This window comes from Gouania willdenowi, chromosome 11, assembly GCF_900634775.1.
Source record: "Gouania willdenowi chromosome 11, fGouWil2.1, whole genome shotgun sequence".
Lineage (NCBI taxonomy): Eukaryota > Metazoa > Chordata > Actinopteri > Blenniiformes > Gobiesocidae > Gouania > Gouania willdenowi.
The window spans coordinates 18,997,366-19,013,125 of record NC_041054.1 but is presented as its reverse complement, the minus strand read 5'-3'; the positions used below and the strand labels follow the sequence as shown (position 1 = coordinate 19,013,125).

General features: G+C 37.2%; 1 protein-coding gene across 3 annotated transcripts in view; it reads left to right on the top strand.

Moving 5' to 3' along the window:
- Positions 1-657: 657 nt before the first annotated feature.
- Positions 658-15,760, top strand: part of fhod3a (formin homology 2 domain containing 3a) — a 113,477-nt gene continuing 98,374 nt past the window's right edge. For all 3 annotated transcript variants that reach the window (XM_028461955.1, XM_028461954.1, XM_028461953.1), the window contains exons 1-2: positions 658-1,031; positions 12,180-12,289. In XM_028461955.1, the coding sequence (XP_028317756.1) occupies positions 867-1,031; positions 12,180-12,289 (275 nt within the window). In that variant the 5' untranslated portion in view covers positions 658-866. The remainder of the gene's footprint in view (positions 1,032-12,179; positions 12,290-15,760) is intronic.

Below are 15,760 nucleotides of genomic sequence, written 5' to 3'. Positions count from 1 at the left end.
TGGCTGAGAAGTGCAAAACACATGTACAAATACCACAACAAATTTACATTTTTTAGTAAAACACTTTTACAAATAATGAAACAGATTTACAGTGGCGCATTACAAGTGTAAAAGTGTTTCCATATTTATTAATTTGTTTAGACTTTTTGTAAAATTATTGCAGTGATTTGTACATTTCTTTTCGACATTTGTAAATGTGTTTTGCGCTTCTCAGCCACCGCAGTAATGGGCTTTTATCAGTACCATCGTCCTCTTTACTCTGCGTTAGTATCTGCATTTACACCCTCTGACCGCATGGTGTCGCCATTGATCAATCTTACGCATCAATCGAGGCCAGTCTCGGCAAACTTACATTTGTAAAGTGAATTAAAAATATTTATGATGACAAATGCACTTAAAATTGTTATACATATCTTCTCACTTTGAAAATGTGATTGAAAAACATGTAATTATTAAAAAAAAAAAAAAAAATCGATACATATTTGGTTTGTTTTCGTGTGGATCTGTTTGTCTATTGTCACAACAGTAGCAACATGAGTCATTAAATAAAGTCTATGTGTTCTTTGTCAATGTATATTTATCAGAGGATAAGCGCCGTTCATTTGATATAAAAAGCCATCGCTAAGCTAAGCTGGAGACAGTGATCTGAAAGGAGGAGGGAGAGGGGGAGGAGGGATTTAGTGGGACTCAGACACAGAGTGGAGCGGCTGTCCCAGCTGAGCTGAAGCCACCTGCCCTCCCTAAAACACACATACACACACACACATACAGAGGGAAGCAGGACCTCCACGAGCTTGGAGACGCCCGGCGGGTTTTGTTGTCGTTACGGTTACTACCCTCACTGAAGCCACTTGCATGGATGCACCATGGCCACGTTTGTGTGCCGGGTTCAGTTCTTAGATGACACCGATCCGTTCAACAGCACCAACTTCCCAGAGCCGAGCCGAGCCCCGCTGTTCACCTTCAGGGAGGACATCCCTCTCATTAACCAGTTAGCAGGAGTCCACCGGCTGCTCCAAGCTCCACACAAGGTAGGACCAGGGTCAGACTGGTGTCTTTAGTCTGAAACATTCAAGAGTAAAGGAAAGGAAACCCTGGAGACAAGCAGGAGTAGGGGTGGGCATTGCCATGAATCTGACGATACGATACACAATTTGCATGTGACGATATTGACCACAGGTCTAATGAGTACTGATATATTTTACTCAAGTAGAAGTACTAGTACAGGATTGAAATGGTACTCGAGTACAAGTAGAACTTAAAACAAAGTGGGTAGCCATACTTAGAAGTACGAACAATCCCTGGTGCTAAGTGGTCGATGAAGTTACCAGAAGTCATGTGACCATTCCGTAATGGTTGAAGAAGCGCTACACGTATGAATTCACGGTAGCAAGAAATTCAAATCCACTTCAGAAGGTTAGGGTGAGTTAGTCCGTAACGTAGTTCAAGAATCTACGCATTAATAGCAAACAGAAGTACTGACCAATGAGGGGCGCTACGTGGCTCAGGTGGTAGAGGGTCGTCTTCTGATCGAGAGGTTGGGGGTTCGATCCCAGTACCTGACTATGTGTCGAAGTGTCCTTGGGCAAGACACTGAACCCTAAGTTGCTCCCAGTGGTCGACTAGCATCAAGTCCAAGTCCATTTACGTATGATTTCAACAATTCATAAATACGTAGCATGTCCGTAATGTACTTTAATAATCTATGTAATAATAGCAAAGAGAAGTACAAGTACGTAGCGTCTTAGTCACGTGATCACGTTACCTATACTGGCCAATGAGGGGTGTTACGTACGGGTAGGATGTTGGTATATTGATACGTCTACGTGCGGATAGCCACTGCCTACTTAGAATACCGAAGTACAAGTTCTGTATCAAAATGTACAATTCTTTAAAAAATAAAAATTACACCAATGAATTCAATTCAAAATAAAAAAAAAATTCTATAGAAATTCTGTAAAATAAATAAATACATGCATAATAATTACAAAAAAAATCATAATTATTAGATAAATAATAATACATATTATAAAAAATGATAATAACATAAATGCTCTGAGAAAATAACCGGCATTCAGTAGTGTTTTGGTGCGGTGCATTATGTTTATTCTGGCTGGTCGATTATGATGTGATGCATTTGAATGTTGACTAGTCATTTCATTTTTTTTCTGTAGGTTCACAATGTTCTTTATCATTTCAAGACAAAAAAAAACAATAATTTACTCAGTAACGGTTGGGTGTAGAGATGTAACTAATTACTTTATTTCTTTTAAAACGCACTTAAGTTACAAGTAAAGTTACTGACTTAAAAATTTACTCCAAAAATTACAAGCACTCATAAAAGCAACTCAATTACAGTTACATGAGTACTTGTAATCACATTACTTTCACTTTTGGATATATCCTGATACTAATCAGTACGATATACATTGCGATATATCATATCATTAATTACAAATTTCGCCTTTAAAAGTACAAAATGGTACGAAATACAATGTATTTCTCTCTTTTTTTTTTTAACTTGCCAATTCAAGAACAGGTTGATGGTGACTAACGGTAATTCAAGTACCAACATTCAAAACAAGTGATATGTTTATCAAAATGTCAAATTACGTTTTTAATACAAGTTTAACTTTTGCTTCTAGAACAGTTTCTGATTCTGTTAAGTTCTTAATTTAATATTTTTTTTTAATTTGTTTTAAAGTAACCACATACATCTATAAAAGTTCTGTGTACTGAGTACACTGAGTACTGAGGAAGTTTAACAAGGTCTGATGTTGTTCACTAACACCTAGTGACCGGGCCTTTTTTTTGTTCAAAATCATGATTAAAAAAAATCGATTTGGGAATTTTTTGGATCGATATGAATATCGTGCTGTGAAATATTGTGATATATCGCTGAATCGATTTTTTTTTCTCACACCCTTAAGCAGGAGTTTGAAAACATATTTTTAGCTTCGTTCCTCCTCATTCAGTGACAGCACCAAAACAAACCCACTAACAATTTGTTTCTGAAATGCAGCATTATCCCTCCCCCCCTTCTAGTAACTTTAAAGAGAATAAACCAGATGATTGTACTCTGGGTCTCTGCTTTGCAACCTGACAGATGGTTTCAACAGTATTAGTGCAACTAAAAATAATATCCTGAGTTGTCATTCATCTGCAAGCAGTGATGCTAGGGTAAGCTAAGTCACATGATCAGGTTTAGTGAACAGGATTGGACTATGACATGAGTGATGGATGAGAAGATTTTGTGTCTGTGTGTGCGTTTTTCTTTTGTTTTTTTAGGATTTAAAGCTTCATTTCCTTTGGAAAAATCTGACTCACAAATAAACTAGCTTCATGTGAGCCCAGGACTGTTATTATACATTCGCCAAGGAGGTTATAGTCTCACCAGTATATATATATATATATATATTTTTTTTTTTTTTTTTAAATCTTGATTACATCAAAAGTAATAAACAGATGTTGACCATGTTTTAATCAAAGATAGACCTTATGCCAAGGGTCACCAACCTTTCTGAAACTGTGAGCTACTTCATAGGTACTGTATATTCTACCAGTTAGAAAAGCACTTTCTAAATACTACATTGTCACAGTTTCACTTCAATCAGAGGGTAAGCTAAGATAACCCTCCTATTTTCCTTGGGGTATATATGACCCCTTTCAATGTTTATCGTTCCAAATAATAATTTACTTTTTATTCCTTCATATTTCATGACTTTTCCTCATTTGGTGGGTACAATTGATTAAGCATAAAATTAGTGCTGGGCGGTATGACCAAAAATATGTATCACGGTATTTTTCAAAATTCTAACGGTTTCCCGGTATATGACGGTATTTTTTTTTCATGCATAATCAGGTGTTCACAGCATTTTCTACTGGTTGAGAGAGGAATTACTGCAGTAGATTGACTTATGATGGTCTGTTTTACTGTCATGATGAGTGAATATTGTAGAATGATTCCAAACTAGTAGTAATGCAAGTTTGCAACAGCAGCCCAGTGGCTCTTTGCCATGCTAGCTTAGCTTTTGCATTAGCTTGATTTCTAGCTTTAAATGCTGCATACTCAGTGGTGTGGTGGTTTCTTATGGTGAATAAGGTAGTGTTTTGTTTGCAGCTTCACCAGGACTTATTTCCAGGTTATAGGATTTATAAATTGCGATCCTTTGCTCTCTTTTTTTTTTGTATTACTGCTGACATGCTAATCTAACCGTGCCTCCGTATTCGTGAGTGTTGTTCTCCTGTAGCAGAGGCATGCGCACGCAGGCACATGCTCACATGCAGCTTCAGAGCTTTCAATTGGGTCTTTCCATTTACACGTATGATTTACAACTAACACCAGAGCGCTACTGTTTAGTAGCGTTCCGAAAGTTGTGTAAACAAATACACTGGTACGGCAGTATATTAAAAATTCATATCATAACGAAAACATAAACCGGTATTCGGTATGAACCGGTATACCGCCCAGCACTACATAAAATTATTATGATGATATTTTTTTTCAATGTGCTGAACACATATTGCATGCATTGGTGTTCCTCTGGGGTCAATATGACCCCAAGCTGTTCTAGCTGTGTTTCATTAACAAAAGGTTATGTATGTATTCAACAAATAAACAAAGTGCCTGACACGAAAACTAGGTTAGCAATTATCTGAAAATCACTTTCTGGAGACAAAAATTAGGATTGACCCCAAAGGTAAAATGTGTTAGTATAATTTGAGAATAATAAAAGGATGAAAAAGGTAGGAAATGTTGAGGTTTCAACATGAAATACTTTATTTCTCCCAATTCCTGCAATCGTTTAATATTGATTACATTTTATTGAAAATTCACCTTGCGTTTTAAAAAAAAATATCTTATCTAACATACCACTGACCTCACACCAGATCTGCAATACTTAAAAACATTTGTCACAATGTTTGTGTGAAAATAAACATTCAAAGATAAAGTTAATTACATACTAAAATAGGGATGTAACGATTAATCGTAAGGCAGTTAAAAATCGATTCATAGGTATCACGGTTGATATCGATTTTCTGACAATTGAATCGCAGTACTTTTTTTAACCAGCAGAGGGCGGAAGTGTTGGCGGCGGGCGGAGTCTGCTAATACTTTCTTTCTGGCCGCCTTCTACTCTTAAATATGTTAATAAATGATTCATTACCCCTTTAGCACCGAAAGAAAATCTGTAATATTACTTGAATATCTGTAAAAGTCACGGTTTTCTATTAGCTCTGTCTGCTAGCATAGCTTCTCTTCTTCACTGCAAGATATCTGCATGCCAACCGACCACTGGGTTACCAGCGCCCTCTGCTGGTCCAAACAAATATGACGTAAATCAGTGTAATCACGGTTTTTTTTTTTTTTTTTAAAGTCCAATTGTTAAGGCACAAAATACATTTTCAGTTGCACTTTTAAAAGAAAAAGAACTATTATGCAGTTTTGCATAGTTTATTATAGAACCAGAATTTAAATTAATAGGCTTCATTTTCATTTGTATTATTCCTTTATTTATTTAATTCAAGATTTATTTTTAGTTAAATTGCATTGTTTTGAATAGTTTATCAAGGAATTCTTTTGACAATGAAAAATAAAAGGAAAATAATACAGTATTTTCTAGTTTTTTTCCCAAAAAAAAAAAAATTGTCTACAGTCCCATTTTGTAAATGAAAAAATCGTGAGAGAATCGTATCGTGAACCCAGTATCGTGAATCGAATCGTATCGGGAGTTGAGTGAATCGTTACATCCCTATACTAAAATGTTATCAGTAGTATTTAACTTTACTAAGTACTAACTACATCTCTTATGCCATTACAATTTCCAATCATCATTGGCGAAGTATTTTAGAATAATCATTTCTCGGTTCATAATTAAGCAATCTTGATGAAATTTCACTGAGTTATGTCGGATTGGTTCCTTAATCACCCCACTGAGTTTCATCCAAATTGGATCCAGTTTGCATTTTTTATCGCAATTTTTCAAGAAATGAGGGTGCACATAAATTTTTAGTTCACTATTGACGGGATAGCAATTTAAACATTTTTGTGGTCTCTGAATGCTCTTGTTTGCATGAAGGTAGTTGAATTTGAATTCTTGATTGAATGATTTTGAAATTTTAAATGAATTGTTTGTTTGTTGCAGTCTTCAGGGTAAATCTGCCTGGGACTGTGAAATGGTTTTCCCCAAACCAGCAGATTCTTTGCTGCACGTCTTTAAAAACCACATAACAAATGAAAAATGGCCCACAGCACCGAAAAGCTTATGATTACACCGTATGCACTGACAGATGGCACTGCCCGCCTTCATGTTAGCAATTTTGTTCACATTAGGAGGACGACTGTTCGCTGTAGCAACTGGATATTGCCTTTAGATTACAGGGATGAAATGGAGTGGTGGTAAAAAAAAAAAAAAAAATTCCCAGTTGGCTGTCCAGATTAAGAAACTTGTGTCGACAAGCCTTAGTGGATTAACATAATTAAAGCTGATATCTGGAGGATGAAAAGAGAGAGGAAATTCAAAAGCGAACGTCTGGATGTCCCTCCGTAAACAGCTCCACTTCCTCCCCCTGCCTCTGCCAATCTACCAGAAGTCACGCCTCTACTTTTGTGCACGCACATCACGGAACATAACGAGGTCGCATCGGGTCACATTGATATAGGCCTATGGGTCATCGTTATTTTTTTTGGCGATAAACTTTCTGAGGTAAGAGCCAAAATCATATTTACCTGTTTGCTGTTGGGAAGCGCGGCCTTGTTTCTGTGCACAGTTCCGCATTCACTTTGATTGACAGTCTATGCTACAGGAAGTCGAAGCCTATTGGCTGGGCAATCGTGGTGCAATTTTCTATTTGTATAGGGGTCTATAGGACAAAGGCGGGACTTATATACATTGACGTATATGAATGACCACCAGCAGAAAACCATAGTAAAAGACGAGTTAGGCATTTTTATTGCATTTCAAAAGTATGTTACATAAACATAAGATTTCTCAGAAACTCCGGATATCAGCTTTTAGTGGAAATTTTAGTGTTAAGTTTTTTTTTTTTCCCAGTTAAAGTGAATTTTTTCCTGCCATTTTCTCCTCTTGTATGTTATTATAATGTAACAGCGGAGATGTGTGGATTTCTGGCTGGGCTTCATTGTAAAGTATAGGTCACTTGTCCCAGAATTCCTGTGGCTGAGGTCTTGGATGCTTACGACACTTTGTTCTCTTCACTTTGGCCATTGTGGTTTTCTGACCTCTTCCTCCTTCTTCTCCATTACCTCTTATTTGACCAATGCATAAGCAAACAAACACACAAGCTTAGAGTGGGTTGCCAGGGTTAGTGTTGGTTCCTTGCATACATAGTTTCGGGTTATGTCGTCTGCTAGATGCAACAATTTCTTGGATTCTGACGAAGATAGATAGATATGCTAAGCAAAGGCAGTGTATTCAATATTGTGAGTACTAGCATTAGCAAAGCAAATAAGAATATAAGAATAATTTCCTTAAAAAGTAACTAAACCCCTGCTTTCTCCTGACCTGCTACTAAAAAAATGCCTTGATTATGGGCGGGGCTCTTGGAGAAGTTAAGACACTCCCAGTCTATACTATAAAATCTCCAATGAACAATCTATGCTATGTTAACTAGGTACTAATTACTCAAGATACCTCTATTCACTCTTCTCTCAATCCAACCTACTCACCACAGATTGTAGAGCCCCCAGGTGCTAAGTTTTTTAAAAGGGGCGGGGCTAACAGTGCCTGTTTGTAATGCAAGATTGGTCCCAAAACGTCACATGATGTTGTTCTCAGCCAATAGCAAAAATCAATTGTAACAGCTGAGTTTCAACCCATAGAGGGCAGTCACTCTGACATTTTACAGCTAAATATCACAAATTGTAAAACTTTGACTAAAATGTTGAGAGTTGGACCAGGATTAATCAACAGCAAGAAAAAGTGGTTTTCGGGTTTAGTTACTCTTTAATGAAAGCTAATGTATCAGATGTTCTGCTCGGAGCTGAACACTGAACAACAACTTACCATGAAGACTCTTGTTCTGTTTCTAAGACTTTCAATATTTGTTGTTATAAATTGCCTCACAATAAAGGAGTTTATCAGCCGTGTACAACACACCCTTCTCTCTTCTTTTCAAAGAGGCCAAATTGTTTTCCCAATGAGCTTGTGACTCAAAGTTCCTTAAATGCTCGCCTATGTTAGCTAATAGTACCATTACTGCCGACGTGCTGGGATAGATGTTGTTTTATTTGGAAAGTAATTACTCCCACACCATCTCCTCTCCGTTTTTAATTCTCTTAACTGACTGTAAAGATTATGAACCACTGTGTTTCCCTGTCCCATCCTCAACCAGTCCCAGCCCGTAAAGTGCTTGTGGTTGTCTTTTGGCAGCACTCGTAGTAACGCACATCCAGGGGTTTGTAATCTGTTATTACTTCACTTAAGTAAAACATACTGACTTTGGGAGAATTGCTAACCATGTGGAAAGACAACATCATCTTTTGGAAAGTTGTAATCAGCAGGAATCACCTATCGCTGTTTTTGAACAGCTGAATAATGTGTAGAAATAAACCTTTCAACTAAAGCCTAGCCCAGAAGCTAATTCAGATTAGCTTTATTGTAGCATATGCAGTTTTTACTCGAGACTTGTCAGAAAATGCTGAATAATGCTCGCCTATTATCAAAACCCGTTGATGTCTTGTTCCGCATTTTAAAAATGGGGTCAGTGGGGCATTGTATGATTAACCCCCTCTAACAACTGTCTCCCCCCTCGCCTGAGATTTAACAAATTTCATGAAAAAGCATGAAAAAAAAGTGGGAAAACAACAGAGCTCAGATTAAAAAGCTGACAGTTGGGAGAGAGAGTACAGAACACTCTCCTAAAGTACTGTCCTTTCACTTGTTGTGCGTCAGTAGAACCATCATGGATAACAAGATCCCTAGTAGGTATTGTGAATAAGGATGCACCAATCAAGGTGTGCGTCTGCTACACGGGTTAACAACAACAGTCACCCGGAGCACGGTCAACCAAGCATGTCGATAGTTTGTCCTCATTGCACCAGAAACCTGACCAACCTCCAAACAATCACTCTCAATCAGCTTAGCAGTGAAAAGGACCTCATTCAACCTTTGCTTGGGGTGACTGTCTGAAGAATTCATGTGTGTTAAGTGCAAAATAGGGTATTTTGATTATTAGAACTTTTTGATTGTGATCCACTTGCCTTTGCAGTGCGTTTTTGGTTTGAACACTTTTGTATAGTCTTTTTCTTAGTTGTAGAGCTGCACGATTATGGCCAAATTGATAATTACGATCATTTTGATCATAATTTTAATCACGATTATTCGTACTGTTAAGGAAAACAGTATTTTTTATTTAACTACTTTACAACAAACAATATGTGAACAGTTTAGAGTGCAAAAGAAAAACTTTAAAGTAAAGCAAAGGATTTGTAAATGTCGTTTTGGGTGTCTTTTCAGGATATTACACTGTTGACTTCAACATTGTCTTGTACGTATGTTGCAAAGTAAAATGAAAATTATATATATATATATATATATATATATATATGCAGCATAGCCCGCATTTTAAACATAAAAATCTTAATAACGATTAAAATTCTATTAATTGTGCAGCCTTAGTTGTAACTTTTTGTTTGAATTGCAAGGTGTTATTCTTAATTGGGTTTTTTGCCAAAGAGTTGTGATTGTTTCCACTTGTTTATTTGTTTTAATTGCTCCATTTGTTAAATTATTAAATAAATTGTTTGGATTTTACACCATTCCAACTTACTCCTCCTTTACTCCTAGACCAAAGGGAGTAACAAAACCTCATTCACCATTCAAGAAACCACCTGCAGGGTGTGCAGCATTTGAAGCTAGCAATCAAGCTAAGGCTAATGCTAAAGCTAAAAATGTGAAAGATGAAAGACTAAAGAAACTGATATATTTTAGTAGTTTGGACAGCAATGCTCTAAACTTTTCATTTGTTTTTTGGATAACTACCTAGTGTGCAGTTAAAACAACAAATTTGTATTGTTTTATTGGTATTGTTTAAAGCAGAACTAAGTAACTTGCGCTTAGCGCTCCCCCTAAAGGTCCCTTTGGTTATGTTGGACAGTAATAAAAATATTATATTATTATTATTTTTTAAATCACACCTTTGCGCTTAGGAAATCTTGTTTTATCATGTCGCAATAATATTGCCAATGCAATTAATTGGCCATAATAGTTGTAATTATAATTATGATAATAACGTTCCTGAGATTAGTGTGAAGGATGTTTCACATAATTTTTTTATTGGTGAAATTTAAAAAATATGCTACAATAACCCCCTGAAGACATTATTGCCTTCTCCTAATGTTTTGGCCTTGGCAGTACCAAATGAAATCCCGCCTACCGTTAACTCCCAGCCCATTCGGTCACACCCACTTCTGAACTCCTGTGTGCATGCTGCCTCAGAGCAGAGTAAATATAGCAAGGTTATATTTATGCTGTGAGTCCATCCGACAGGCCGTCTCTCTGTTTCCAACTAAAGAAGACAGACTTATTGAAGTCAGAGGCGAGTCTTCTGTTCCGTGGTCAGAAATTACCATCACCCAAATTAAATGTTGGCCAAAGTTGGGTGACGACGTTAGTGTTTGGGGCGAGCACAGTAAATATATTTAAATCCAGCAATACCACAGGCACTAAGTGCTTTTGCAGGACCCTGACTTCCTTCACCTATTCATTAAACAGTAGCTATTGCAAGCTATGAACTTAAAGGAAATAGTTGTCCCTGTGATGCCTGCTTGCTAATGCCAATGGGTAGATATATCACTGAACACCTGGTTTCAAACTTTGCTGGGTTTCCAGTTACACCATGCTGTGGGTAAATTCTGACTAAGCCCTTTCCAGTTTCTCAATTCATCAAGCTGCTGCACCAATGGGAAAATGTGGAATACTTACTGTACATTGTTGCCATCAAGTTAAGGCTGGGCGGTATGACCAAAAATGTATATAACTGTACTTTTCAAAATTCTAACGGTTTCACGGTATATGACGGTATGATGAGTAAATATTGTAGAATAATTACACACTAGTAGTAATACAAGTGTGCAACAGCAGCCCGATGGCACTTTGCCGCGCTAGCTTAGCTTTAGCATTAGCTTAATTTTGAGCTTTAAATGCTTCATACTCAGTGGTGTGGTGGTTTCTTATGGTGAATAAGGTAGCGTTTTGTTTGCAGCTCCACCAAGACTTATTTCCGCGTTATAGGAATTACAAATTGCGATCCTTTGCTCTCTTTTTTTGTGTATTACTGACGACATGCTAAGCTAATCGTGCCTCCATTAGTGTTGTTCTCCTGTAGCAGAGGCATGCGCACACAGGCACGTGCTCATATGCAGCTTCAGAGCTTTCAATTGTGTCTTTCTTATCCATTTACACGTATGATTTACACCACAACTAACACCAGAGCGCTACTGTTTACATTCCTATTTAGAAGTGCAACGTTGAAAAGGGTCCGGTCTGAAACGCAGCGCAGCGTAGCGTTCCAAAAGTTGTGTAATCAAATACACCGGTACGGCGGTATATTAAAAATTCATATCATAACGAAAATATATACCAATATTTGGTATGAACCGGTATACCGCCCAGCCCTACATCAAGTACAAAACAATAACAAAAACACTGTACTAATTTCTGCACGTTAGCATTCGTGTGTAAATGACATCTATGATAAGGGACTATGAAGGATTCCTTCATAAACATATGGAGAATTAAATGTGCTCAAATATCTCTCTTTTTTTTTTTTACCTAATACTTGTCCTTTTTCTTCACAAATGGTAATTTAGTGCTGAAGTCTAACTGTGTTTCTCTACTTTTTCCTTCTACTGGGGTTTTGGTTTCATGTTTATGCTGCATTTATAACCAGTTATTCTTTCAACGGTTTTTAAAGCCAAAAGCAGAGCAGCCTAGCATACAAGCACAAGTACAAGTGCTTTTCTCTGACCATGGCTAGAGATTCCAGAGAACTGTCATTCCTTTTACAAGTTCTTATTCAATGTAAATTCAAGACTCTTCAAAGGCAGCGTTTTTTTCTCCCAATTTGAGTGAAAAGTCCTATATCGTACCTTTTACTTGTTCCGTGTGAAAAAATATTCAGATATTAAGTTTTTTTTTCTCCTTTTTTTTCCGCAGCTTGATGACTGTGCACTTCAGCTCTCCCACAATGGAACCTATCTGGATTTGGAGTCATCGCTGGCTGAGCAAAGAGACGAGCTTGAGGGCTTTCAGCAGGATGACACAGGGTGAGACTGACTCATAATATTTGCCATTTATTTCATTCTCAGAATCTTGCTACGATAACTGAGGGTTTAGCCCTCCCTGTATCCCCCATGAACCTTTTCTGACTTTCCCATTTCCACGTTGCTGCTTATCCTCTATATGGAAACACAAGGTCATTGGAAACTATGAAATGCTGAGGAAAGCAGGACAATTGTGGCCTCACTTTTACAGCAAGAGTTCTTCTTTTTTGTGAAAAAAGGCTCCTGTTTCCATATTTGTTTACTTTGAATAAAATAAAATGGAGAGCCGTGTTAATTTGGACAAAAACATTGAAATTTTTTTTTACTCTCAGTCACTCACCAGTCGCATTTTAGTCTTTTAGTTTTCTTTTGTTTTAGTTTTATTACTCTCATTTTAAGTCTCTTTTGAGTATTTTTTTTGTCTCTTTTTTTTTTTAGTAATTTGACTATTTTGTTTTACTAATAGAGTTTGCAAAACGATGTTTTTCATGGTAGTGAAAACTCCCTTGTAAGCATAACTTTAACTATTTGTGTAATAATTTAAACTAAGAATGTGCCACATTACATTGTCCAAGGCCTGTAGAAAAGTGCATACATAATCATGTTCTTCACAAGTTGTTTATTTTTTGTATATTTGAACAAATCACTCACAACCTGCAAGAATAAAGCTCATCTCAAATAACATTCCAACTAAAAACCTTAAAACTCTGGTACTAGGGAAGCTAAGGATTTTGTAGCACTGGTCACACAGTTGTAGAACAAGTAAACAATATGTGGTTGGCAGCGGCAACTGTGTGTAAACACCAGCCGTGGAGTTAAGCACTTTAACATACATTACAGGCATGGATGTTCATTGTACAGGTTGGGCACATAACACTGATAACTTGAATGTAAACGTTACGTATTCAGGGTTTGAGGAAAAATGAATTCTTTCTTTGAATTATTATTTGAATTCAACTGACTTTTTTTGTTGATCAAACTATAAGCTCTCTTCTTGGCTTTTTACCCTGGTAGATTTTATTGCACTTAGTAACATAACAAGTTTAATTGTCACCTCCAGTTTTCACCTGCTTCACTGTGTGACAGCCTGCTGTGGTTTAATTAAACAGCACAGCACGTTTTAGATTCAGAGGTTTGAGGTGTAGCTGCAGGGTTGGGTGGAGGTGTGTGGGGAAGTTGTTTCGTGCTGTTGAACGTAACCGCTGTGAAACAATCATCAAAGGGGACATATTATACCAATTTTTCACCTTTGGTTCTAATGGCATATCTGTACTGGGGTTTGGTCAAAACATAACATGAATCAAGCAAACGAGGAGGTTTATGACCCTGTATAAACCAGCTCTTTCAGAGCGCTCCGTTTTTCTCCCCCCGCCCCTCTTTTCCGCGATTTGGCTTGTGACGTCACAAACTGAGACAATTTGAAACGGAGCACTTTTCTCTGTGTTGTAAGACTTACACAGACCACAAACAGAGGACTGGATTTTTCATAATATGTCCAATTAAAATAATGTGTTATTGATCTTGATTCAGGTGGCTTGCTAATGACCACCACTCCCTCTCTTTATTCACTGTCTACCCCGCTCGACCACAGTTCACACAGAGGCTGTGCCCGAATAGTCCCTTCTGTCTCCTTTACTATCCACTTTTCCTTAATTCTGTCGATGATGTCACAGGATTAAGAAAAGGTGTTTGGAGACTTCCTAAAGGAGTAAAGGAAAAGCAATCATGTTGTTTTGACAATCAGACACTTTCACTAGGTGACGCAATAATCTGACGGCGGCAAAGGTTAGTGATGTCTGCCATGTTAAAAAAAATTGCAAATTTCCAATAATGGACTACTAAAAGCACATTTAGAACACTTTCCCCTATGCCTCTAACTGCTGATGTAATCTCAAATATCACAAGGTGATAAAGAGGCTACCAGGCTATTAGGAACAAAAGTGACAGTAAAGAACGTCACATTGAGAATGGTTGCTCACACTCACCTTGCACTCAGAAATGACAATTAATCTAAAATAAGTACAATTTTATGAAATTGTTTATTTATGCAAGATATAGGCCTACATAACGTTGTAGGCAAACAAATGTACAACCACACAAAGCATTCCTAGGTGATTGAAATATGAAGAATAAAACATAATGTGGCTAAAAATGTCTCTGATCCATTTTTCTTGAAAGACAGAGTAATCTGTTTTCAGTCATTGTGAGTTTCCGTGAAAGCTCGGATGAGCGGGTCTCTTTAAATGTTGTTGCCGCAAGGAATTGTGGGGCAGCATTATCTCGTCTCCTTTGGTTAAGGATGCATTTGTGTTTCCTAGGCTAAAGGAGGTTATAAAGGAAGTATTGAACCTCCTTTCCTTAGCTTTTAGAGAATTGGAATGCTCCTTATCATGGCCGTCACTTAAACACTTCCTGGGGTTAAGGAAAAGTGGATAGGAAATGGAGATAGTAGAGACCCAGAGTGTGTTGTAGCCACTTTTTCTGACCGTAAGGTGAGGGTTAAAGATATTAAAGTTGGCTAAAGCTCAGCGCAGATGAAGATAATTCACAATCACCCCACATAGTTACTATCATTGTTGTTCACGCTGTTGTGGAGCCAAGGCATCTGTGAGGCAAAACTGGACGTGTGGCGCACTGCCGCTACCACTTGGAGGGCAAGGACATCCAGTCAGAAAGATTGACTGAGAGTTTGAATTTCAGTAAAGTAGGGATGTAACGATTAATCGTAAGGCAGTTAAAAATCGATTCATAGGTATCACGGTTGATATCGATTTTCTGAAAATTGAATCACAGTACTTTTTTTATCCACAAGTGTAGGCGGCGGGCGGAGTCTGCTAATACTTTCTTTCTGGCCGCCTTCTACTCTTAAACATGTTCATAAATGATTCCTTACCCCTTAAGCACCGAAAGAATATCTGTAATATTACTTGAATATCTGTAAAAGTCACGTTTTTCTATTAGCTCTGTCTGCTAGCATAGCTTCTCTTCTTCACTGCAAGATATCTGCATGCCAACCGACCACTGTGTTACCAGCGCCCTCTGCTGGTTCAAACAAATATGATGTAAATCAGTGCAATCACGTTTTTTTTTTTTTTTTTTTAAGTCCAATTGTTAAGGCACAAAATACATTTTCAGTTGCACTTTTAAAAGAAAAAGAGCTATTATGCAGTTTTGCATTGTTTATTATAGAACCAGAATTTAAGTTAATAGGCTTCATTTTCATTTGTATTATTCCTTTATTTATTTTATTCAAGATTTATTTTTAGTTAAATTGCATTGTTTTGAATAGTTTACCAAGGAATTCTTTTGACAATGAAAAATAAAAGGAAAATAGTACAGTATTTTCTAGTTTTTTCCCCCAAAAAAAAAAATTGTCTTCAGTCCCATTTTGTAAAATAAATCGTGAGAGAATCGTATCGTGAACCCAGTATCGTGAATCGAATCGTATCGGGAGTTGAGTGAATCGTTACATTC